At 40.4% G+C, this 27,374-nt stretch overlaps 1 protein-coding gene across 4 annotated transcripts; it reads left to right on the top strand.

The window, feature by feature from the left end:
• The first annotated feature begins 10,721 nt into the window (after window positions 1–10,721).
• Window positions 10,722–21,224, top strand: E2F6 (E2F transcription factor 6). Of its 4 annotated transcripts, none has more exons than XM_074581858.1 (7): window positions 10,722–11,177; window positions 13,865–13,913; window positions 15,454–15,670; window positions 15,982–16,140; window positions 17,155–17,269; window positions 18,781–18,928; window positions 19,546–21,224. In XM_074581858.1, the coding sequence occupies exons 1-7, from the start codon at window positions 11,112–11,114 to the stop codon at window positions 19,581–19,583; spliced, it is 792 nt and encodes a 263-aa protein (XP_074437959.1). In that variant the 5' UTR covers window positions 10,722–11,111; the 3' UTR covers window positions 19,584–21,224. The 4 variants fall into 4 exon arrangements, with proteins under 4 accessions (XP_074437959.1, XP_074437956.1, XP_074437957.1 ...); XM_074581855.1 differs by having other exon boundaries at window positions 10,722–11,186; XM_074581856.1 differs by having other exon boundaries at window positions 10,746–11,186; window positions 15,454–15,664; window positions 15,982–16,141; window positions 17,156–17,269.
• Window positions 21,225–27,374: the final 6,150 nt, after the last annotated feature.

The raw sequence follows: 27,374 nt of genomic DNA, 5'->3' as shown, positions 1-27,374 counted from the left end.
CAGCTTCCTCCTCCCTCCTCCTTTGCTCCCTCCTTCCCATCCACAAACTCTAGTTCTGTCTGTGCTCCAACACAATATGCTACCTCTCAGCACCAGCTACCTAAGGTCAAGAATACAAACCCCTCTCCCTTCCCCCCTGCCTTTTCCTCTCCAGCCTCATGCATCCTCACCCCTGCTTCCCACTGAATATGGTATCTTCCCAACTAGACATGCCTTATTTGGCTCTAGGGTCTAAACCACAGGCAATTTCAGCAGCCTTGGGAGAAAAAAAAGAGTTACAAAACAGAAGATGCACAGGGAAGACCAGGAATACGAAGGCAAAGTGGAAGTCTTCCGGAGAAACTGGAAACTTTGGGCGTTTATCTGTGTGTGAAAGAAATCTAGCCACAGTAGCCAAAGCCTGCCACTTGGGAGATTAGTTTAAAAGATCTATACAGATTAAAGAAAAGTGCCCTGGATAGCTAGTTATATCCCAAATCCGGCTTACCTATTGTTTATGCTCTTTGTTTCTCGATCCTTATTCTAAATAGCTTTTTATAAAGAAGCTTCCAAACTTCTCCCCTGCAAAACCAGACTTAAATACCAGTCTAAGCTGATGATGCAATAGTGAACGAAAGTGAAAAAGTAACCAGTGGTATTTTTTAAGATTATGAGCTATGAAATAATCACCTTTAAGATCATGGAAAACACAGGCACAGGTCCTCAGACTTTTCAGCTTGAATGATAAACGTATTCAAGTGGTCTTTTTACCCTTTCAGCAGTTATAATGACTAGAAGCACCTTCAGGTTATCAGTATGCAGCTTCTAAAAATTGCATATAATTATAGCTAGGCAGCATGTTCTTCTTAAGGACGTAATTTTAGACACACAATAAACCAGTCCTTCTAAAGTGTTTGTGTTTGTTACACAGACTATGGACAGAAGTAGGTGATGCTGAAGGCTTCTACAAGATCTTGTCTGCTTAAGGTTAAACACTTTAGTTAAGTGGACAGGATCTCCCTCTGGAGGCCTTGAGAGGCACCTGACTCTCTCTGGGGATGTATGAAAATGTATTAGGCACTTACTTCATGTGGTCTGGATAGCAAGTTAGCAATCATCTGGATAACTTTTGTTAATTAGCCAGGCTGCCAGCATCAAGACCTTCCTTCCTGCGTTGTGGGCTGCAATATGCTTTTTAAGAACTAGTGCCATCATGCACTATGTACGGAAATATTTCCTACTAACCTTCAGTATACACACCACTTTCTAACAGCCTTTACCACTACAAAGGGGCAAGAGTACCACTCCTAAGTTGTAGCAGAAAGTTGCTCAGAACTTTGTGTGTGCACAATGTTTTCAGACCAGAAACAATCCTTACAATCATTACAGCAACAATCTCCAGATAAGTATGAGTAATCACCTCAAACTGCTGCTGTTCATGTTGCAGTTGATAAGAGGACTAAGTCAAAGCTCATAATTTGAATGAGTTTTTATTTTAACAACAGGTAAACTTTAAAAATAAAGACGTTTAAAAAAGAAAGGAGAGAAAATCAGATGTCTCGTTTACTTTGGTGCCAAAAGATCTCTATAAAATTAGCTAGATGCTTTTTGTAGAAGACTCCAGAGTTGTCACAGGTCAGCACAACTTCTGAAGGTCAGAACTTATTCCTGATGGTCAGCAAAGGAGGCTTTAAAATGGACAGGCCATTTGGAAGTAACATATCACCAGGACCAGGGTTTTTTTACCCACATAGAAAGCTGATGAACTACTACCAATAGGGTAAGACATATAACCTATAGCTTAAACCAACTTTAGTACCAGAAGAGTGGTAAATATGAGTGGGACACCAATGACTGACTGATGGACTGTCTCTAGCATATTCTTCAATGATCTAGAGAAGGAGGTGAACACTGCTGTGACAAAGCTTGACAGTTGTACAGCGCAGAACACTGAAAAGACAGAAAATTATTCAGGATACACAAATACAGACTGTGAAATATTGCAGGCATATCTCATAGTAGTGGATGACTGAAAAGGCAGGTTAAATTAAGTACTAATAAATGAAAAACAATGGATGTGCAGTAAAAGATCTGCCTCGTAGCTCTAGCAAGCCGTAGTGGCACTTGGAGCAAGACAAGTCAGAGGCAAGATGCTGACAGTATGGGCACTCTATAGGGAATTGAAGAACAGTGGAAGAGCAAGAGCAGCTGTCCAGAAGAGTTACCTATCCAGAGAGCAGGTGAGGAAAGAATGGTATGATGCTGCTCAGGCAGAAGGCAGCAGCACCTGTCAGGGAACTAAAGCTGGGTCCAGCTCTGCTGTTTCTCCAGTGCACAAGCCTACTAGGAGCAATGGACACACTAGGGGCATTCCTATCCTTTGTGTGCTATCCTTTGCCCTCACAGCAGACAACTCTTTTTCTTTCAGCCAATGTTTTTTGCCAGTGCTTGAGCCAACAGCAGCAGTCACAGCACCAGAAAATCCCAAAGATACTTCCTCCTTGTCACCTGCTCTTCCTTCTCTGCTCTTGCTGCAGCTGCTCACTGGATGTGCATAATGATGGACTCCTACCCACTTAGTAAACAAGTCTTTGAGCACTGTAGACAGTTTTCTGAAACCATCAGCTTAAAAGCTCCCTAGTTGTCAAAAAGGCACATACAGTGTTAGGAAAAAATAGAGAATAAAGAGGAAACCATCAGTTTGACATTGTATTAAGTCTACACTTACAGAATGTTTGTATACTGCCTGTATATTGGGTCATGGGATCATAGGATAATTCACATTTGAAGGGACTACAGGAGGTGTCTAGCCCAACCTCCCAGAAAAAGAAGGGTCAGCTATGAGATGAGGACAGGTCACTTCTGGAAAACTCCAAGGATGGAGACTACACAACCTCTCTGGGCATCCCATTCCAGTGCTTTACTGTCCTCATGTTGGGTGGAAAAATTGTCCTTTTTTCCTTTTCTTTTCCTTTCAAATTAATTTTCTTCCTTTCAAATGTCACGCCATTTGAAAAGGCTATAGCAGAAGAGAAAAGCAACATAGAAGAGTGACTACAGATTTGAAGTAACTTCCACACAAAACAGACTACATAGGCTAAGAGTCTTCAAAATGGAAAATAGGTAACTGAGCTGATAAAGGACTAAAGTTGAGAACGATATGGAAAAAGTGAACTGAAAAGAAGTTCTTCCAATTTCTTATAACACAGGAAATACAGAGCACCCAATGACATGATTAGAGACCATATTTGACACAAAATTAATTTTTTCAAACAACTTATAATTAAATTGTAAAACTCACTGCTGCAGAATGTATCACCAGTCAAAACTATCAAAGGGTTTGAAAATGAATTCAGTGAATACATAGAGTTTGGTCCATCAGTGGGCAGCACAGATGCAGGACATCTGAAGGACGGGAATTATCCAAACTGTTTATTCCAAATGGATACTCCAGAGAGGGCGCTACTTTACATTTCTGTTTCTTAAACTCTTCCACAAACTGGATGTTCCTACTGTCCATTGTCATGGACAGAATATAAACAACATACTTTGGTACCACGTATTTTTACAAAGCAAAGTTTTCTGTGTACTCTTCTGTGGCTTTTTAATAAAACACATTTCTAGCAATTTTCTTCGTAAAGTGACATGAAAAATCTTCTCATACATAAAACACCAATGCAATAATTCAGTAGAGGCAATCAAGTTTCATAAAGTTGCTAAAAGTTTTAAAACAGTCCATCACATAACATTTAAAGACACAATCATGCAGTGAATTTCTGTTTATTATACCTTGATGTAGCCACAACATAGTCTTCAAATACCTGTGCATTTTCATCAGCCATGTTTAGCACAAGTCTTCTACCTCAGACATGTCTAACAATCTCCGCTTCCTCTTCATAGACTGCTTGTAAATCATATGCCCCTGCAAAGATGTAATAAATTATATTGGTGTGGTCCTAGATCAAAAGTATCCAAGTTCTCAACTTGGTATTTTCCCTCAAGGCTGACTGTTCCTCTCAACTTCCAATGATAGACCACCAAAGCAGGTTCTTGGCTTTGTTAGAACAGCCACATGACAAACTCCAGAAGCAAAAGACAGTCATTGCCTGTGGAACTTAAACAGCAGAATCGTAATTTTGGCAGAAGCCCAGGTTTCTGAGCAGAGCCTGTAGATCCGTGGAACAGCCCAAGGGCTGCCGTGGCAGGCATGAAATTCCGAGCTAGTCCTGAAGACTCATTCTCTGTATTAACAGAGCAAGTATCTGCTTTACACCAACCAGGTGCTGGATCGTACCAGCTCAGGCATCAATTTTAGCACAGGATTTCAATTTAGCTATAATCACTAAGCCACAGTGCTCTCCTGTTTTATGCAAAATATACATAGAGATTTTTCTAAAAGTTTACAGATATTCACTGTGATTAAAATGTTCACACAAAAGGCAAGTCTGCCTTGAAGAATTTCTTTCTGATATGAGTCAATATTTACTTTACATTATTGATAATAAATAATCATTTTAGGTGCTTACCACCTCTTTTTTAATTTGTATCTGACTGAGCCTCCAGTCTTCTTAAGCCTCTCAATAAACCAGGGAGAAAATTCTGTTACTCACGTTACAAACATTACCTAAGGTAATATAAATTAAGCAATAACATTTAAAAGAAGAACACCAAATATCCAATATACCATTGACAGACAAAGAAAGAATATCTTGGGGATGAGTTTCTGTGAATAGTGAAATATTTAGGTAGCTACAAGAATGAGGAAGTAATCAAAATACACATAACTTAAATATCTACTGGAAATGAAAAAAATCTGCATAGCATATTCTGAAGTTAGCACTGGACATATTCACAAACTATAAATGACACTAAGCATCAGATTCTTAGTAATTGATGAAGTTCACCACCACTTAAGCACCACTTTCCCAATTACAACAAAACTTGGTTGATATTGAATGTTAGGAACTAAGCCATCTTTGACGCCCTTACAGAAATCATGCAAGACACTTCACAGCTATTTAAAACATTCCAGTTATTATCAGAGGAAAGAAATCCTGTCTAGCTTTCATGTTTAGATGTTGCATGAAATTCTTAACTTGTCTCCTTAAAACCCTCCTTTTAATCATATGAATACCAGGTACTCAATATACAGTCTACAGAGTGATTCACCCTACCAGAACAATTAATTTCGTCCATACCTTTTCGTTCCCCCTCTTTCTAGGATACAGAGTTTTACCCACTCCTCATCTGGAACGGCACTCATAACCAAACAGCAGTTGTTCTCTAGTGCAGGATGGATACACATCCAATCACTTCTTGAAAAAAAAAAAAAACAGCAAATCCAATCACAAAACCAAGCAACATCACCATAATATTTCATTCTGACAGTAGGAAATTTAAGATGGCTTAAGCATTTTCAGTCATATGGAATTCTTATTACATGGCCAAAATACAGGCACCCCCATGCAATGCATGTGACTAAAGGTAACCAAAACTTAAAGCACATGCCTGCATTTTAGTTAGGTAACATGCCAGTCTGATTATTCCTAGGAAAAGGTTATTAAATATGGCTATAAATTAATGTGTCTAAGAAACTGAGTGTGTCACCTCAGCTAGAATGATGGCTACAAGTAGTAGAAATTCCAAAATCAAATTCAAAGACGTGGTGTCAGACTACAAAGTCACAGCTGTATTATTATTTATTAGAATTTGCCTTCTGATCAGAAGCACCTCAAGGTTCCTCAATACTGTAGGCAAAACTGAATTTTGCCATTCCACAGTCAGCAATCATTTTGCTCTACTTTCTATTAGCTACTTTATATTTTGGTTGTGGTGGCAAAATTAGAAGAGGGATAGAAACGTCTGCTTAGCTTTAAGGCTCTGGGGATGGAGGTGATCCAACCTTGCCAGAGGGCTAGGACCTGTTCATGAGGGGTGTTACTCCATAATGGTGAAACACGGAAGCTGTACAAGCACAGCATGGATGGCTGGAATGTAGATGCCTCCAAAATGGAAATGACTACCTGAGCTTTCCCAGTGTTTTCTGCTTTTCCAGCATCCTCCTACAGCATGCTTCCCAGTGGCAGGTAACCCACTTTCCCAGAATTTCTTTCTCCTCTACCCTTCCCTCAGCACAGAACAGGTGCCCCAACATTTCTCAGCCATTTCACATTCTCACTGCTATGAGGCAAAGTGGGAAACTGTGGAAGAGAGGATGGCAGTGGCCAACCCAAACACTTCCCTCTTAGGCTAGAATTACTTTTATGCACCTAGAGACACCACCACCATCAGTGAGTGTGCTAGATCATAAGCCTCAGTGCACACGTAAGAGCAAGTTACTCTAATTTCAAGTGCTACAGAATGCTTTTTCGTATTATGAAATAAAATTAAATAATAAAATACATTTTAAATAATACAAAAACTGCAATGGGGAAATCTTCACCTAAAACAAAAAAAAATAACTTCAAAGACACTTTGAAACTCAAGATGTAAAGATAACCATCTTAGGAGGATGTACTTCAACTTTTCCAAACATTTAAAGCTGACAAAATGAAATACATCAGGCAATTCTGGATGTCCTCTGCAACTCAAAAGATACAAACAACAAGTATATAATAATGCTCTTTTGCAACAGGAATCTTCTTCTGTTGTTTAGCACTGTGCTGTTCAGGTCTCATTACCTGACTTGATCTTCCTTATACTCATACAACAAAGTGAAGAAATAAGAGATTTGGCTTCTTAAATTAATGGATGACTATTTGCCATGTATACAGGAAGTCAGGTTAAGCTGAGCACATCAAGAAAGACTACTGTTACCAGAAACAGATTTAAATCATTACGTTTTACAGTGCTAAAAATTACACAGTAGTGTTCCATACCTTTATGCCTAATCGTTATGCAGCGGTGAGGACCTCAGTAGGACCTTAGGGAGGCTAGGACATTCATACAGACAGACATATTAATATACAAAAATATGTATGATTCTATGTAGTTTAAACAGATACTTACATCTATTTCTGTCTTTCATGATTTTCTACTTCAGCACCTTTGCAGGAAGATATTTCCTCTGGCTCATCTTTGCAACAACACATACGCACCTAATGGAAGATACCGTTACAAGATTATTAGCGTTAAAGGGAAGATTGCTTTTGACACAGAATTGTACAGACCTTTACAGAAGGCAGGATATTGCAACTACTATGCACATAAATAAAATAAATACATATCATATAAGGAGATAAAGGAACCTGTCAGGTGATATAATTCTCAAATTCAGGATTACATATATATCACATATAGGACATTAGTGTAACAAAAAAATAAAAGAACAGGAAAGTAACAGCATTCAAATGAATTTTAAAATATTACAATGTCAATATAAAAAAAATATCCTATTTTGCATTAAATCCAAACCTTGCATTACATGCTGCATGAGATTCACCAGTAAGAACTTTCACAAAGCAGTCTAATTTCAGCTGCTCAAAATAAAAGTAAAACCTACATGCCCAAGCAGGGCAGCATAAAATATTAAAATATTAACATAATTGGCATTAAATTACACAAGTGAAGCATTTCTAAGAAAATTATATTCTGACTTTCGCATATAGTCCCTCAAAAATTTTAATGAAACAGCTGTTCTAGTATGTATTGATGTTAAAAGATCAGATTTAGGAAATGGAATTATTGCCCCCTGGTGGTAAATTAAGAATCAATGCAATCGGAGAAAACAATTTCAGATAAATAAGCAAATCTTTCATTTTAAGAATCAGGACCTGGGCAATTGATTTCTGGAGATATTAAAAAGAATGCACAGCCATTTTAATATGCAATAAGATAAGAGTAAATGGGGTATAATTTACATTTTCATCTACAAGAGTAATAAAGAATGTGGGAGAAATTTTATAATCAGCTTTATAAAATGTAAATAATAACTCACTAGAATCAAACTCTCTGATCAACAGGATGCCACAGCCGAAACTCCTGATAGTCCAGTCAGTTACTTCAAAATCTAATTTTAATTCAGAAAAATAATTAGTCTTTATAATTTTCATGTAAATATAGAAAAACCTTCCTGAATCTGAATCCACGTAGGGCTTTTCTTTGCTCAGTTAGATATTTCAGCAGCCAAGGACAGAGAAGCAAAGGAACAATGGAATTTGATCTTATGACCAGCTAGAACAACAGCATAGTTAAATGTTGATGCAATGTTTTCCACATGGGTTAATACAGAAATTCACGTACCCTAATCCTCAAATTTTGAGTTATTAGCCTCCCTCCAAATATCTGATTACCCAACAATCATCAAAATCCTATTCAATGATTTTTACACTGCATGGCACATTCCTTGCTTCACCCCAAGCTAAAGTAGCCCAAGACACTATTCCAAATCATTTTGCTGTTCCAGATGGAAAAAACCTGCTTTATCACAGTGGGTTTATACAATCTGTGATTACAACAGTAAGATACATCTTCCAGTTAAGAGTATAACAAAGGGACAGAAATATTCATTCCTTATGGGACTACATTTATCACCATGGACTAGTTAGCAAGGATCATGTTGCCCATAAAAAAAAATGAGCATTTTTACATTTTAGCAATGTGGTGTTGTTTCTATGACAGGAAAACCTTTTGCATCTGCAGCAGTCTAAGCTCTCCTTAGAATACTGACAAGCAACATTTACATGATGTCTTTAACTGCACAACTCAAGGCTTCATGTCTCCTGATACACAGACATCATGCCTTTGAAAAGCTGTAATATATTTTTCCCTTTTTTTTTAAATGATTAAAGCTCTACAGACCTCTACAAAGACAATTATTAGCATGTAAGTATTTGATTGAAAATCAGTTACTATGAAGAAAAATCCCTCCTCTGTCAAGGCATCTGATGTATCAGTGGTGACGTAAGCTACTCCAAAGGAATGTTTAACCTGAAGGGATATGAAACAGCTAATAAATTAAAATTAATTCAGTATTTTTTCAAGATAATAGAGTGTTATTTGACCTGTCCAGCCTGGCATATTAGATGAATTAAGTTCTTCATGGCTTTGAATTCCTCATACTAGACTGGCAGTTTTACACAATATCCAATGAAATTCACATTTTAACAGGGTGCCTGCCCTGAAGACAGAAAAAGGAAGTGACTGGAAATTTCACCAAAGGTGTAGGTGGGGAAGGCAAAATAGTTCACAAATTCTTTAAGCAAAAGAACTCCATGACAGACTTATCTGTGGTACAATATGGTAGAGAACTGTTAACTGACATAAAGAGCAATCAATTTAACAAGGTGTTGTGTTTTAAAGAAATGGTTTTGTCTGACAAACAGAAGTTACCTGCTAAATCATAAATTTTGAGATTACTGCTAATGCTGACAAATGAGCAAGTCAACAGTCACTGCTTGCAAAAGGTCATCAGAAGTGTGGAAGAAAGGGCAGGAGCAATGGAGTTGGGATTTGGGAAAGGATCTGGGACCTCTCACTGGGGGTAAATGGACAGGCTTAGTTCAAACAAGCCCCATGTATTGTCTCCTCACTGTCCCTAGACTAATACACCTAGCCCTTCACCCACAAACCTGTCATCACTAACTTATTCTTGACATGGGCACGGGACCCTTATCTCCGCAGTGACTGACATAGACAGCTTTGGCCTTCTTACACTAGCAAGCTGTGACAGAATCAGATTACTTGATAAGAAAGCAATACTAATTATTCTCACACCTATTAACCCGACAGTGCTTGGGCAGGGGGCTCTATCCATCCTTATGCTGTACATTGAGAGAAGAAAAACCTCCCTCCTCCCAGTAACCAAAGTGGTGAGAACTACCCCATTTTAGCCCACTGCAGTGCTTAAGGGAGCTCCCCTTGCTGGCTGCACCCTGCCAGCAAGACAAGGAGGAAAGAAGGGGGTGAGCAAATCCTTTTCTATGGGAGGGTGATGAGAGCAGAGGAGTTACAGAATCACAGAATGGTTTGGGCTGGAAGGGACCTTAAAGATTGCCTAGTTGCAAATCCCCTGCCACGGGCAGGGACACCTCCCACTAGACCAGGTTGCTCAAAGCCCCATCCAGCCTGGCCTTGAACACTTCCAGGGATGGGGCATCCACAGCTTCCCTGGGCAACCTGTGCCAGTGCCTCACCACCCTCATAGTAAAAAATTTCTTCCTGATGTCTAATCTAAATCTACACTCTTTCAGTTTAAAACTGTTACCCCTTGTCCTATCATTACACTCCCTGATGAGTCCTTCCCCATCTTTCCTGTAGGCCCCCTTTAGGTACTGGAAGGCCGCTACAAAGTCTCCCTGGAGCCTTCTCTTCTCCAGGCTCAACAATCCCAATTCTCTCAGCCTGTCCTCATGGAAGAGGTGCTCCAGCCCTCGGATCATCTTCATGGCCCCCCTCTGGACCCAACCCAACAGGTCGATGTACTTCTTATGTTGGGGGCCGCAGAGCTGGACACAGTACTCCAGGTGGGGTCTCAAGAGAGCAAAGCAGAGGGGCAGAATCACCTCCCTCGACCTGCTGGCCACACTTCTTTCGATGCAGCCCAGGACACGCGTGGCTTTCTGGCTCACGTTGAGGTTCTTCTCCCCCCAAGCGCCAATCCGGGCGCTCCCCGAAGTCCCTGTCCTCCCGGGTTCAGCGGGGAGGGCTCCCTTGAGCAGACGCCGTTCCTCCCGCCGCCGCGCTGAGGCGATGGCCACCCCCCCCCTCGCGGCCGCTGACAGGGCGGGAAACGCGGGCTGGGCGGGGCGGCGGCGCGAGCACGCCGCAGGGGCCACTGGGTAAGGGGAACGGCCGCCTCGCCGCCCCGGCGGGGGCGGGACGGAACGGTCGTCGTCGTCACCTTCGCTCGCGCCGTGCCGGGGGGGGGGCGGGGCTTCCGCTCTCCCGCCCAACCGTCGTACGGCGGGGGGGGAAGGGGAGAGGCCGCCATAACGGGTTGCCGTGAGGGCGGCAGGGCCCGGCCGCCCCCTCCTCCCGGAGGTGGGGTGGGCATGGCGGCGCCTTCTTCCGACGCAGCCTCGCCGTGAAGGCCTCTGAGCGCCAGCCGCGCCGCCTCGCCTCAGGGTGGGAGAGGCCTCCCGCCGCGCTAGGCCGCGGTCGGAGGAAGAAGAAGGAGGAGGGGCCGGGGGAATATGGCTAACCCGGCTAACCCTGCCCAGTGGGAGCACCTGAGGCCGCTGCGGCCGGACACCCTGCGTGTGAGTGAGGTACACGGCGGGCGGGGAAGGGAGGTGTTGTTCGGGGATGGGGAAAGGGCGGGGCGGCAGCGCAACGCTTTCCTCCCACCGCCGAGATTCCCTTAAGTCCTTCCTCACGCCTGTCCGGCGGGAGATCCCCGGCTGGGAAAGATACGGCAGGCCGGAGCGGCGCACGAAGGGGGCGTTGCAATGCATCTGCCCTCCGTCGCATTTTAGCAGTCTGACGGGGAAAGGAAAAGGTAGTGATGTTAGTCGTAGTACAAAGGGATAATTTTCTTAGCTGTGTTACGTATGGCCTCTTAATCGAGTTAAATGGGTTGCAGCTATGTTTGAGAAAAACAGGCTACAACTGTATGTTCTGTTTTCTGTCATGTTCAGGTAATCTTATATGCAGCTTCCACTGCTACTTTTAGTAATATTACGAGGTAGCTAACAAAAAACAGGCCTACTTCTAAATCTGTGGTACTTTTTTTAAAATGCTTATTTTCATTAGCCTCGACTGTTGGGCTGAATGTTACTCTGTAGCATTGTCTTAAAGTGGTGAAAAAGTTTACATAAGATTTTACACTGGTTATTGAAAACTTCTTACTATGGGAGATGACAACTGTAAGAAACAGTGTTGGGCACAGGTTCTTATGTTGGTGTTTAGATGAGTCAGTCAGGGGTGATGTTTTCCTGAATCTGCTTCTTATAAACAGGGAAGTCAAGGATGTGGTAGTCGTTAGGAGCCTTGGCTGTAACAGCCGTGCAATAGTGGAGTTCAAGACCCTGAGTGTACTGAGGAAGGCAAGTAGCAGAGTACAGAATTTGGACTCCAGCTTATTCAGGTTTCAGGATTTCAGTTTATTTGGGCAACAGCTAGCTGTGATTTTTGAGGGAAGCATCTTTGAAAGTTGGAGGAGCTGAAGAGGTGGAGGTCTGTAAGGACATCATACAAGCAAAAGGACATTTCCATCCTGTTACTCATGAAAACAAGTAAATGTGTTGAGGGGTGGGCGTAGCTATGCCTGCACTCCGGAGGTGGGACGCAAAAAGAACCTGTGCAGGAGGTGGAGGCAAGGACAGGCTGTAAAGGAGAAGGATAAAAAACATTGTCTGGACATGTAGGTATTATGCTAGCAAAGCCAAAGTTCTAGTGTTGAAAGTAGCAAGAAATGTCAAGGGTGACAGCTTTTACTGCTAATGGTAAAAGGGGGGAGTTTGAACCTGTTGCTAAAAGGGGCAGGTGATTTAGGAAGACCAGACACAGAGAAGGCTGAAGTATTCAGTCTTGCATGGGTCTTGAGAACTGATGTCTGCTAGGCTTTGTGCCTAAGACAGGATTCAAGGAGAGGAACAACCAGCAATGGAAAAACATCAAGCTAGGGATCTCTTGAGAAATTTCAACTCATACAAGTCCATAGGACCCACTTGAGGTACATCCTGAGAGGGCTGAGAGAGCTGGCTCATGTCACTGTAAGGTTGCTGTGTTATCATCTTTGAGAGATTGTGGAGGTCAGCTACAGCTTAGTCAGCCTCACTTCAGTCTCTTGGAAAAATCATGAAGCAAGTTCTCTTGGAAGCTATTTCTAGGCACATGAAGGAGAAGGTGATTGGGAATAGCCAACGTGACTATACTTGCAAACTGATTATCTTTGGTGATGAAATTACTAGATCTGTACATCCAAGGCCTTGGATGTCTTCTGTGTTAGCTTTAGAAGGACTTTTGAAACAGTCTTCTGCAGCATCCTCCTCTTTGAATTGGGATTTAAACTAATAGATAGTCAGAAAAACTGGCTGAATTATCAGAGTGGTTAGCTGTTCAGACTTTACCTGAAAGTGGATTACAAGTGGAGTTCCTGAGGAGTCTATCCTGGGACGTGTCCTCTTGATAGGAGGAGGGTGTGTGATGCACCCTCATGATGTTTGTAGCACAGACAGCTATGAATAGGCTGGAGGAATAGGTCATCAGACACCTCAAATTTCAACCAAGGAAGATGAAAATTCAAATGTGAAGTCCTACTCTTGGGCCTGGACACTGCAGTGATACAGGCTGGGGGACCACCCTGCTGAAAAGAACTGGAGGCCCTGGTGAACAGTGGGCTAAACGTGCACCAGCAGTGCGCCCTGGCATTGAGGTATATGAGGCTGTATTAGCAGGAGCATAACCAGCAAATCAAGAGAAGTGATTCTTCTCTACTTGGTACATATTAGGCTGCTTCTGGAATGCTGTGTCCCATTTTAGGCCCACCGCTGCAGGAAGGCTGTTGATAAGCTGCTGAGGGAGCTTGTTAAGCAACAGCAGTGCTTCAGTACTTGCAAGGAAGTTAACAAGAGGGTGGCGCCAGACACTTCACAGCCTTACGTGATAGGGGGCTGAAAGGAAATAGGCATGAATTGAAATAAACAACCAAGAGAGGTTGTAGCTTCATGTAAAGTGAAACTTTTTCACTGTGAGGCTGGGCAAGCAGTGGAATGGGATGCCCAAAGAGGAAGATGTGCTGAGATTAAGGGCAGAAAATTCTGACAGGAATTAATGAGCATGTATCCCATCTATACAGTTATGCTCCTTCACTGTAATATCTGTTGAGTTGTCAGCACTCTGATGGCTGTAGCATCCAGAGTTGATTTGGGGTTTTATTCTGGAGAAGCTTCCTGGGTAGATAGCATTTTATGTCAGTTATGTATTTTTTGTCTTTTTTCCCCAGCCACCAATGATCAACCTGAATGTGGACAATGACGTACAGTTTGTGAGAAGTAAGTTGCTGTGTTCTGTGTGTGAAGATTATTCTTCAAGTATTTCATGCTTTTTTACAATGCTGACTACACGCTGTAAACAAATGAGAAATTTTTATATATCTAATCTAGGCAGAACAGGAGGAATGCTGCATACTAAAGGAAATAACAGATATGAAGTAAAACATTCTTCATTGTTTTTCCTCTTTAAATCTGCTGCAAGTATACCTTCCCACTGCTATAAAGAAAATAACATATGGAAAAGTGAGTTAGAGAAAACTGAAACATTGGGCTAGCAAACATTAGTTTTCAACTCGTATTAACAAATCTGAATACAAGCTTGAGTGAACTTGAGTTGTTTTTTTGGTTTTTCTCACCAATTGAATAGTCTTGTAGATCTCACAGTAACACTGTCCAAAACTGAGTTGTTGGAGCTGTGACTTCATGTTTAAAGAGTGCACAAACTTGCAAGCGTGGAATGGGTGTTATATAGTGTGAGTAAAAGTGCATGTCTCATTCATGCTGGGAAAAATACCGAAGTTTGAAGTAGAGTGTTTTCTAGGGAAGTTTCCTCACATGTGCATGGACACACATGCATGCACCTTCTCTTGAAGCATTAGGCTGAAGTTTTACTCAGTGACACGGATTTGAAATACCTGGTTTGCTTTGCAGGAGAAAAGACAAGTAACAGCAGGATTTGACGGTCTGTCATTGACTCTAGCATCAGATGCATGCATGTGTACCATGTCTTTTTTGTGCTTTAAAAAAATGCATACTTTCTTATGCTTCATGCATACATAAATAACAATTCAAAGGTAAACAAGTTGCTCATCAGTAATTTTTCTGCTGTTTCTGCGAATATGGTGGTAATGGATACACACAGCACAGGGATCCCTCTTAAGCCTGTGGTGTCCTGGTGTCTGTAGATCTTTGTTGCATTAGTAAATTAAACAATGGCATTGCCAGTTCCTTTGTTCTGCAGCCAAATAGTACAGCCAGAGTTTATTTGTATATTAAGTTCTCAGACTCCAGAACAGATTGGTCACATCCAGGCTGAAACAGTCCCTGAAACCAGACTAACTCCTGAACCATGCCTTAATGTTGTCTGAGAGACCTACTGGTTAATCTGGGCCAAAAGGATGTGAAAAAAAACATTTTAAGTGCCATGGAGCAGATGACAAGAGCTGCAGTTCTATGGCAGTGCCCTGACACTATCTATAGTTAATTGAAGGTTTCCTTGGTAGTAGTCTTGAGCTCTTGGCCTACAGAACATGCAGTTACAGAACTAATAACGTCCATACTAGCAGTCTGAAGTCATGAACATTGAAAGCATGAAGATACATGCTTGCTATTAAGATACAATCGTTGCAATCAAATGAAGGTATATGCAGTTAATAGACTTTATATAATGCCATTGTAACGTCAGCGTTAATAATGACAGTGTTTTCAGACTTCTGTCTTCATTTGCTACTTCATCACTATTGGATTATTTTTTTTTTTTTAAGGAATGCTTCATATTCATGTGGTAACTTAGCATAAATATTCTATGAAAACTTTACAGGAACTCTGAAAGTCAAAAAGCCTCGATTTGATGCATCCTTGGTTTATTTGACCCGGAAATTCATGGATCTTGTCAAAAGAGCTCCAGACGGTGTCCTTGATTTAAATGAAGTAGCAACAATGCTTGGAGTACGAAAACGAAGAGTGTATGACATCACCAATGTGTTGGATGGAATCCACTTAATTCAGAAAAGATCTAAGAATCTTATCCAGTGGGTGTGAGTTGGCTTTGAAACTTCTAATTTCTGAAACAATGAAACATAACAATTTTGAGTTATGTTTATAACTTTGAAAGTATTTTTAAGCATATTGAATTACTTTTAATAAATAAAAATATTTTGTTCTTCTGTATCCTTAGGCTATCTGAATTACAATATTAAAAAGTATCAAGTGCAAAAGCACAACGAGGCATATTTCAGCAGAGTAAAGGATGCCCGAGTTCCTTGTTGTTTTCTGTTGGTATACGTTGCGTTCAATAAACAGGCTCTTATTTTTATAAACATACTAGACAACTTTCATATTCTTCTAGAGGTTCTAATCGTGACCAAGTTTTTGGAAAAGCATCAGAGCAGCAAAACCTTAAAGATGAACTTTCTGACTTATCAGCCATGGAAGAAGCTCTGGATGAATTAATCAAGGATTGTGCTCATCAGTTATTTGAACTAACAGAAGACAAAGAAAATGCAAAATATCCTTTTAACTCTTGCATTACTTTAACATGTGGTTTTGGTTGAAAGTACTTGGGTATCTCATAATAGGTGTAGGCTGATAACAACAGATATGCAGTAATACTTGATAATGAGTTTTATACTCGTATATACTGGTCGTGTGCCCCGCTTTGCGGTATTATGCACAATCTAGCCTGTTCTCAGAGCAGTGCTACTTGTGTGAGCTTTTCTCTGCAGAAGAAAGGAATAGTCTTAGTACCCTGACCATCACCTTGTTCTCTCCATTATAGAGTCAAGTTGTCTCAGGGGCAGGTCTTGACTTGAGATTGAGTTGCTTAGTGAGATGGGAAAGAGGACCCAAAACAGAGTCCTGGTGGCCTGTTGCAGAAAAGAGACAATGGTACATTGGTTGTGTCCTAATACTGTTCTCTCTCTTGGGAGAGGTTCCAGTGCAGTCTTATCTTTCATATGGGTTTTGATCTCAGGAAAGGAATTTCTTTTAATATGACATAAACATTGGATTTTGACTTTGGGTTACAATAAAATATTACTTGGCTCCCTTGTCTGCCAGAATGTTAAGGTCTGTGCTCAAATGAAATCTGTATGATATCAAAATAACTTTTCATTACACCTTATCCGTTCTCGTTAAGAAAATAATTCCATAGTTTTCCAAGAAGTTATTGCCATGCATGTTTATTACAAAACAGAGAAGTACTTTCTCAAGGGCAGCATTCCCTCTGCTTTATAGACTTATGACAGCATCTGTGAAAACAGTTTGTCAGATGTGTTTGGTTTTTAATACTGAATATCTCAATTTTTATTTTTAAAGCCTTTTCCTTCCTAGAAATAAAGAAAAATCGTTTTCCTCTTGTTAGCCAATACTTTAATTGTACAAAGCTAGTATTAAAATAACCTCAGCTGAACTATTTACCATTTTTCTTAAGCTGGTATTCTGCTTCAACGTATCTTAACATCATATTATTTGCTTCTGCCCATTAGCATATTACTTCACAGAATCCTTGACCAATGTATACACTAGCTTATGTGACATATCAAGATATCCGTAGCATTCAGGCATTTCAAGAACAGATTGTGATTGCAATCAAAGCTCCAGAGGAAACCAAATTGGAAATACCAATTCCTAAAGAAGTAAGTTTTATAAATCCCTGTCTTAAGGGAACAAAAGTTCTCAAACTTTATTTTGCAGCAGCAATCAGTAATTGTCTTCCAGTTTTTGTCATGTATAGCAAGTATTGGTACTTTTTTGTACTTGTGTCCCACTAAATAAAGCTGTAGGGATAATAATCTAAGAAACTTATTTTCAATATTTTTTTGTTTACCTAAACTGTTAAACAATAAACATGTCTGAGCTTTAGTTATTTGGTTTTGCGGGAGAGAATGGAACAGCTGTAATAAATGTTACTTATTTCCACTATCAGTTTGTTTGATCATTACTAGAAAAATGAAACTTCCAAAGAGCTGTTATTGTTTGTGTACTAAAATCTACAAAAATTGTAAATTTAACCAAACAAATCAATAAGCATGATTTGATAATGATCTTAACAGCATGTAAATGCTGTCTCACTGCTTAATGAGTAGACAGCTGTTGTTACTATAATATTAACCTATGAAATGCACGGTATGGTTGACAAAAGAAAATGTTTTGGCACTCCAGTAGATCATGCCAAGATGGATTATTTTTTTTTCATGGAGGTGGTCGGCTGTGCCCTGTCCTCACCTCACAGTACATCACGTGTCCTCCCATTCAGGTCACTCAGAAGAGCCGTACTTTGCCCTCTGCACCCAGTCACACTGCACCTGCATCAGGGCCTTTATACTGGAAACCCACTGTTTAGAGTAGTGCTGTGAAAGAGGGGAAATGCTGGAAGTAAGCTTAAGATAACAAATGGAGCTTTAATTCTGTTTTCCTTTTGTGTGTGCGTTTTTATTATCTTCATAATTGTGTAGTCATCAAATTTGCCCTGCTGTGTGCATAGAGAGGGAGGTGATACTGTAGGGAAAGGAGATATGAATCAACAGAACCAGAAAACTTAGATCCACTGCATAGATCACCAGTGTGTTCACTGGTAAAAGGAGCTGGCACTCATCCTGTGGAGATGAAAAACATAAGATTTCAGAGGCTTCCTGAAGCAAAAGAAGGCAGGATTTAAAAAGCTGCACTTAGAACAGAATCTTCTCTCTGTTGCCCATTAAATTTGATTTGACTTGCCATGTGATGTCTGCTGAAGGAAAGCAGTAAAAGTAATATGGTTTAGTTGCTTCACCGTATTATTAAAGCTGCTCTGTGCTTTGATTTGTTTTCTGATCCATAGCATTGACTTGTCAAGTTTTAAATTTCATTACTTTTACTAAACGTATAGTAAATCTTGGTCACATATGAAAAGGTCAGTAAAAAGAGTAAACAAAGATTTGTTAGGTGCATTTCAATCAAAAATGAAATTTTGTTAGCTTAACGGTGTTAAATAATTGGCCTACAAATCTATGTAATAGTCATAATTTATGTAGAACTAACAATTTTAAATAGTTATGTCATTCCTGTATTTGTGCTCTTAATCTATTGGCTTTAAAATACCTGCAAAAGTAGATAACTGGTGTGTGAGATTTGTTCCTTGGCTTATATGCAAGTTGCTGTTTTACAGGATTGCATAGAAGTACATGTAAAGAGCACAAAGGGACCCATTGATGTGTATCTATGTGAGGTGGAACAAGAGAAGCCAGGTGCCAAAACTTTTGAAGATACTGATACTGTCACTTCTGAAACTGAGCCATCAGTTCCTCCTGAAGAAGGTAGTGCCTTCCAATTACATTTTTATTCTCATATGTTTTTTATAGACCATCATATTATTGTGTTACATCGCAACAGCAGGAGGTCAGAGTCAGGCACGTGCACACATAGCACTGCACTCTTGTTCCCCGACCCCTTTCCTTCCTTTGCTCCTTACTGGTTTCCTGTTGGAGCTGGGCTCTGCAGATGGAACAGTGCATGTCAGTTCTCAGCTGCCTCACTGCAAAGTCCAGCAGCTCAGCTGAAATTCTTCTCATGAGAGGCAAGATGCTGTTTCAAACAAGAGTGTGCTGCTCTTGCTCATTACTGTCTAAGGGAGGGCAGGCAGAAGAGGAGACAGGGTATTTTGAGCTCCTAAAACAAGATTGGCTGAGTTATAATCTCTGTAGCCTCAATGCTGCAGGATGTTGTGGTTTAAAAATAAATGTGGCGGGAATTGCAGTAGCTCAGAACACTAAAGATAAATTGTTTTTAGTAGCGCTGCTTTATGGTTGAGGGGAAGAGTTGACTTTTTTAGTCTTAAGCATTTTTTTTTCTTTATTTTGTTTGCGAAATGACTCAGAATTATATTTTCTACAATGACAGTAATCGTATTCCTTTTTTTGCTTTCCTGTCAAAGTGAGATCTCCGGGGGAAGAAAAAAACCAAACCACCTGAGATGACAGATAAATTACAACTCAAAGATCTAATACAGAACGTAAATATCTGTTATAGAGCTTGTTAAAAGCTGCTTGGATCTGCAAACTTACTAACCTGAAATGTTCCAAAGTGTTTTAAATCTAAAACAGCAGTGGGTTGGTTGAGTGCTTTCACAGGATTGCTTATCTTCCCAAGTCAGAAGACGATGTTCCTGGAGTTGCTTTTAGGAGCTTTGTTTTCATAATTGCATGTGATCTACAGAGCTTTGGAAAAATGGTATTTTTAGCTTATGAAATAATTTTAATTGACGGCAAACACAGGCCATGGATTCCTTCTGAAAATGAATATTTGCAAACTATTTCTGGAACGGTCTGCAATCCTTATGAGAATGTATATAATAAAGAAATGCACTTTTCAGTTCTGAGGCTGCACTACTACTAAGCAGGATTGTCAACTACAAATGTAACAAACTGGTGTATCAGAAGTGTTCGCTATAAGGAACAAGATGTAAATATCATGAGAGTTATGCCTTACACTGTGTAGATGCTGTTTGCATTGTTTGCATCCAGCTCTGCATGAACTATGGTATCAACACTGAAGTAAGTTAATTGGCCTCTTTGTATATATGTGTATCATGTCTAGGTAGTTACTGATGTAGATTTATTGAGATGGATTGCATTTTTGCCTTTGTACAGCAAAGAAATAAAATAAGCTTATAAAAATATTAAATAGTCTAATCGGTCAGTCTAACGAAATGTGTTGGGTTGTCTTTGCTTGAATTCACTGGGTAACTACAGACATTAAAGCCGATGTGAAAATTTTAAATCTGTTATATGTGGTGCTGGTAGATAGCAGTTAGATCTGATTCTTGTGATGCTCCAATACCATAGCAATTTTCAGAAGAAACATGATGATAAATAACTTTAAATGGGTCCCTTCCAGTTCTAGAGTTTACATACAGCATAGCATTAGCCTAGTACCGTGATTTCTTTGTGGCTTTAGCTTACCAAAATATGTAAAATACTTTAGAACTGCATCTTTAGTATCTATAAAGTGAAACCATCTTGTATATATTAAGGCAGTCTGTCTTCAAAAGCAGAACATATTTTATTTAATTGAAGCATCAGGATGTTTCATTTTGAACAAATCTCTAGAGATTCTGGCTTTTAACTTCAAGCTACACAATTTTCACAGTGAAATGGGAAAAGCTGTAATATGACAGTTATACTATAATTATTTTCTTAAATACATTTACTGTTTTAATAGTGTACCTTCAGTGGAACAAATGGACTTTTGAGGATTAAATCACTTTGTTGTTACTCCTTGGATACTTACAGTATTATCCACTTGCGATACTGGAAAATAACATACTGTATGAGCTCAGTACGCAAACTAGCTGAAAAGATTAGACTTGGACTTGAGGAAAGGTTCCTGAGTGATGCTGAACTTAAATACAAGTTATGAGCTCACTTAAAAGGTAAATGTGATAGGACCTTACTCTGAATTTATATAATAACGCTTGATTTTTTTTCTGAAAGGCTGTTAAGATGAAAGTATTTTTTTTGAGTCCATATCTGTCCATTTTCCAGCATATTTGTATGTGTAAGCACTTTCCTCGGCTATTTGAGGAGTCTGTAATAAATTAAAAAGCTCTAATAACGTTTTTGTCTTTCCTTCAATAAGAGTGGCTGAGCATCTAAATGCATTAATCAGCAATAGCAACAGCCAGGATTTGTAATTATAAAATGGCCTGGTTTTGCTGACTCTGTAACTGGAACAAATGCCACAAGTTGCCAGTTCAGACCTTATTTGGTATGGGAAATTACTTGTCAGAGTTTTCAGATGTGAATTGCAGTTTTTTAAATAATGTGATTTGTAAAGAAGAGAGAAGATTGCTTTAAATTATTATCTTTTGGAAAGCATTTAAAAGATAGCAAATTCCTTCGTTTTGAATAATCTTTTTGTTGTGTGTGAGGAGCCTCATTTATAAGGATAATTAAATTACACTGATTTCAAAAGTCTTTCTGTAGCCCTTGTAGTTTTCGGCAGGGAAGTCAGCCTGCTGCTGGGCAATCGGCTGGTCCCCAGGAGCTGGAGCTGACTGCAAGCTTTACACTCTGGTGTCTGAACCATCTTGGTGTAATGCTGCCTCTGCCACGCTGATGGGGGTTGAGTAACTGCTGAAGTGTTTATCGGGAGCAGGAATCTGCTATTTTGGGTTCCACTTCTGATCTGCCAATGGTAATTTGTGAGAAGTGTGTTGAGGTTAAAATCACATAAATTATATTTGTTGTGTATTTATATAAATATACACGAGGCTCCTCACATAGATGTTTGCTAAACGACTGGGATACTCATTTGTAAAAAAACATGGTATGTCTTCGTCAGGAAATCTTAATGATGCTTGGAGAGAAAGAGAAGCCTGGTTGTCTCCATGTCTCTCATATACGTGGTTCCTTCCCTTCCATTTATCCCACTGCAGTCCAATGGTGGATTATCCAACGGTCTGTAGCCACGTTGTCTGGACGCTGGCCGCATCTGCGGGGGCTCATGGTCCCGCCTCCGACATGATCCGTGAATGAGGTAGTGCTTGTAATCACCCTCGATCAAGCGATGGGGCCACGAGAGACGATCCTAGAAGCTGTAACAGCAAATTCAAAAGGTACAAGCTTAGGGCATAGTTAGCCTTTTACTGCCTCTTATTAAGTCTCTAATACTTCACAGCATCCTTCTTCAAAAGGAGAACTTAGCACATCAAATGAAAACTTCAGGAATCTCAAAATCTGCAAGAAGCTAGTCAAGTTGCCAGAACAGTTTCGGTCTTTTGTAGATTCTAATGCAAATCCTGCATAGAACTGCTTTTAGATAATGCAATATTCTTTTCCAGACAGACAAGCAATTTTGGTGTTGCAGCTGTCATTTGCCAAGGAACTATTTTTTTTCTTTTCTTTTTTTTTTTTTCCCTTCTGTAACCATAAAAGTGTCACAAGCAGGTTATGGCCGTAGTTGTTGCTCCTCTAACGTGCAGCCAAATTGCGTGTCATGAAAAATGAAATAAAAATTGATAAAATTTTTCATGCAAATTAGGAAGCTGTCAGATCAGCTATAAAGTTTCAGCAAGCTCAGAAAGGGAAAACTTGTTTTTATATATATTTTAATTACAAGGCACAAAAAAAGAGGCTTGCTGGCTCCTAAACCTAGGGTAACATCTGTGTGCACAAACTGTGACCTCAACATTAAATGAGTTCATTTCCAAATGTGAAAATAAAAGTTATCTGTCAGAAGAAAAGTTCAAAGTCTGGGAAAAACATTTCAGAATTTATTTAGATAATGAAGTTTTAAAGGGGATTGTAAATTAGAGATGAGCCCAGACCTTTAAGCACAACTTAAGAAGCAAATACCTGCAAACCTGAAGAGTAAAACAAGGTCAATTGGCCCCATGTTTATTATACCAGTAATTGACGGTTAAGGTTGAAGCTAGATACAGACTTCTCTAAAGATCGAGATTTCTGGCTGAGATTTAGCGTGACCAAAATATTTGAGAGACAGCTGGGATTCCAACAGAAGAATTCTGGATCTGGAAACATCAGCAAAGGGGGAATTTCCCTTCATTATTTGCAGTGGTAGCTGTTTGTAAGCAGTTACCTACCTCTTTATTTTCTTTATGAGCAGGAGAAAAGAAGTTCTTGAACAAGGGTACCTGTATGAAACATCCTACTGAATATTGTAAGAGGTAAGATTTAGCATGGCGTCTGGAATGAGGGAAGACGTTAAGCAGGTTGCACGGTAGTCAGGAACAGAGAACCGTGATTTACTTGATAATGTTACTCCCCAAAAATCCACAAAGAACCTTTTTATCAAGCAATGTTCTCATCACCAATGCCGATTAGTACTTTAGTTTTGTGAAAGAAACAATTTCTCATTGCAAAAATCCCCCTGGTGTTAGAGACAGATTCAACCTTAACTGCCCAGCAATGCGTGCAAGGCTTTCAAACTGGGGAGAAGCTACCGGAGATGATGATTTCTGTCCTTATTCAGCTGAACAGAAAACAAACACCTTTGAAATGATACAAAATGATCCCATCCTGGGAGAATATTCAAGAGGGAAATGCACAGATTTGCCTCAAGAACTGCAGGATCAATTCTACCTGTGATTAGAGGTTTGAAAACAGAAGGAAAACGCTGTGAAAACATTAGCGTTGCCTTTCTTTTGAGATCAAACGAGTCTTAACTGCAGATTTTTCTTGCAGAACTGAATAAAGGGATAAATACAAATGTCAGTCTTTCGATTGCCAAAATTGGCCCATAGATTGGCAGTCTCAATGCACGGATCAGTGGTTTTGATTTGTTTGGAAAGTATCAAAAACACTGACAGCCCTGGGCCACCCAATAGCACAAACGGAAAATATGGATTACTGTACATTTATTGATTAATTATGTGTTTCTTCCAGTCTGAAAGACTCCAGACTATTAAAAATTTACTGCAGATTGAAGCTCAGGCATCTTCTTTTTAAAAAGGATTTCAATTTGTGACATTAAATGATCGCTTCATAGATTCTTAAAACCAGGTATCTTCCACATGAAAATATCTTTTATTCCCAATCTGTAAAATATCGTTCCTTTATACGTGGAGAAAATATAGAGTGTTACAGTCCGGACAGAAGGGGTTGGAAGGCTGACCAGATATTGTCTGTATGCTGTGTATGTGCCTCTCAGGATCTGTTGCCTAGAAATGAAAACAAGACAACAATAATTGTTTACATAGATGTTGCCCGAAAACTTCTCAGGCATTTATGCTCCCTCTGCTGGCTTTATGCCAATGGGCCAGTTCTTAAATCGACAAGTGGGAGCTATTTTTATGAGATAGCGCGGGAAGTCTGCAAAACAGCGTTTATGATTTGGAGAGAAAATGATACAGCTGTAAAAGGGAAAAGAAATCCCCCCCAACGCCACTTAAAAAGGTTTTTATCACCTTTGAAATCAAAAACTGATCAGATGGTGTCTGTTCATTCAATTAATCACTTCTGATCAGCTTAACAAAATCAAGGTTCAACTAGAAATAGTCACTCAGCCGTGTGCTTTATTGACAGCAAACAGTGGCTTTGAAATGGGCACGAGTGAGCTAAATAAATTATACTTGGAACTGAATTGTCACACTTCCATATTTTGCATGGGTTTAGTTCAATTTAAAAGTAATAACAGATTCACAATGATAATGCTGGGAGTACAGACGAATTGCTGAGATACGGAACTATGATTATCGGAAGGCTGAGATTTGGGGTTTCTGTTTCCAGATAGAGAGAACCTCAGTGTGGGCTGTCCTCTAGGGACAGTTTTACTTACATATAAACCCATATATCCCTTCAACACCACATCCCACTGCCATCAGGCAGCTTGCTGCCTCGGGACCAATCTGTCCTCTCTGTTGTGCCCATGTGCAAACAAGGGGTGACTGCCTTGATCTCTGCAAACTCCTACCAGTTCTGCTCCGCAGCAACTCCTGAGAGCCTACCAGCTTCCCCAGGACCGTCCACAGGACACTTGTCCTACAAACCCCAGCAACAATAAGGGCATTCTTGGACTTTTGTTGTGCTTCGTGAAGCAATCGCGGTCAGTGCTCGGTCCTCCCAGGTGCCCCAGGAGAGTGTCCTCTCTGAAGACAGCACCGGAAAGCTCTCTGCTGTCTTGAAAGATGCTGCCCCGGGGCTTACTGATGTTCTCAGTCTTTACTGCAAGTCCCTTAAGAAATTAAATGGCAAAATAAATTCAATGTTCCAAACACATAATCAAAATTAGCAGCTTGTTGACAATTTCAATTGAGAAGCCAAAGTGTACGAATGTACAAATAAACGTTCCTTATGTTTGTTGACATACAGTGGCTTTTTCTTCTTTTGGTATCCTATCAGTCTTGTATTGTGAGACAGGAAAATCTGAAACATCTGATTAATCTTCGGTATAACTTGCATTTTTTTCAATGATGACAAAATTGTTCCCTCTCTCTGTTAAATAATCTGACATTTAAAAAAGCTTAGAGATCAGATTAACCCTTTCCCCACCCCTTTTTCATCTCCCAGCACATCTTTTTTACAGTGGCCAGAGAGGAACTGAGATGGGTACATTGTTCCAGCATTGTGGCTCGCGTGGAATGAACACTCAAGACAGCCTGAACTGGTGCAGAGCTCCAAGGGCAACCTTGATGAAAGGGAAAAGAGGGAGAAATGACCCACTATTCCTCATCCAGTTACGCTGGACCGGTCCCAAGCCCCATGCTGACTGAAGTGCACAGGGTGCAAAGACCCAACTATATCAACACGCCGGCATCCACACAGCCTGGGGACAGCCAGAGCTGCTCGCTGGCTTCCCAGAGGCTGTGGGGCCACTAGAGGGATGTCTGCAACCATCCTTCCACTGGCTGCTGCGTCGCCAAACCACCACTTCACATTTCTGGCCAGCTGCAAACTACACTCAGCATCACACAGTAATTGAAAACACTGGAAAGAATATATCAAAGGGACGCTTACCATGGACTAGGGAAAGTGTTTGGAAACTACTGATGTGGAAAGATGCGACACAACGCCGGTGTGCCACAAGGTCCAAGTGAGCTGATCAGAAATCTGCTGGTTGAACAATTTGCTGCGCCAAAATTGCAATTTGGTGGAAAGCAAACGGCTTCCCCCCCACCCCCCAAATTCCTAGCTGCTGCTTTCCTTCCAGCACATTAGACATGATCGACTCAAGTCTTTTTGATGGCCCAATTTCAAGGGCTTCCAGTCTTGGAAGATCAGGGGGTCTACGCTGTGGCAGTGCCAGCTCTGCAGATGCCTGCCTGCCTGCAATACCTGTTGTGGGGAAAATCTTGGACAGCTGCTCGGAAAATTCTGAAAAACACAAATTTTGTTCTTTTCTGAAGCGAAATCTCTCTGTATGCTGCCACTTTGCAGGCAGCGTCACATCCATTTGGAGCTGGAATTCTATTTTACTGTAACATTTCCTACACTTTTATCAATGCCAGCTAGAAATTTCTTTTTTTTTTTTTTGTTTCCTATGATTTTGCTTGTACCTTGTGGTATGACATAATCTATTTAAACAATCAACAAGTTAGCAGTATCCTCAGTGACTAGAAAAGAGTGGAAATCTAGTAGTGAAGAGTCCCCCCTCCTACAGAGACCGACAGTTGGGACTGAACGGATGAAAGGGGATACAAAGAGAGGAAAAAATGGGTAAGCTGAAGAAATAAGCATTAGTTGTAAGTGCTATAATAGGCCTCTTGTGCCCCAGAATAGTGTAATTAATGAGCCCTAATTTATTACCCTGGCTGGGTAGATGGATCAAACTCTTATACTTAAAAAAAGATAAAAATGCTTTAATTTACGTGGAAACGAAGCAGCATAGATTTTAAAAGTGGCAATAGTTAGAGTTGGATGATTTATTTCTTTATTTTCATAGTTAATTCCCCGGAAAATGTGGTTTCAGTCATGTCTAAACTATTTGCTTCAGATTTGCTGAATAGTTTTGGCTGGAAAAAAAACAAAGGAGGGGATAAACTCTGTTGGAGGAAAGTCCCCAATTACCCAACAGCTCAACGATCAGAGCATTTACTTAGGTAGCAGAGACCCCTTAGCAGAGGCTGTTTTGAGGCAGGCTCAGTCCTTCCTGCTACCGCTTTGATTTTGTCCAGATGGAGAGGGATGGGGACACACCTCCCAAGGGAGCGCGCTGGTTCCCAGGGCGGGAAGCCATGATTCTCATGCTCCTCCTCGCTGACCCAGCGAACTTGGTGCCTTTGTGCAGGGCAACAGCTTCAACACC

Source organism: Larus michahellis, chromosome 3 (assembly GCF_964199755.1).
Source record: "Larus michahellis chromosome 3, bLarMic1.1, whole genome shotgun sequence".
In the NCBI taxonomy this organism is placed as follows: domain Eukaryota; kingdom Metazoa; phylum Chordata; class Aves; order Charadriiformes; family Laridae; genus Larus; species Larus michahellis.
This window is presented reverse-complemented; position numbering and strand designations above follow the sequence as displayed.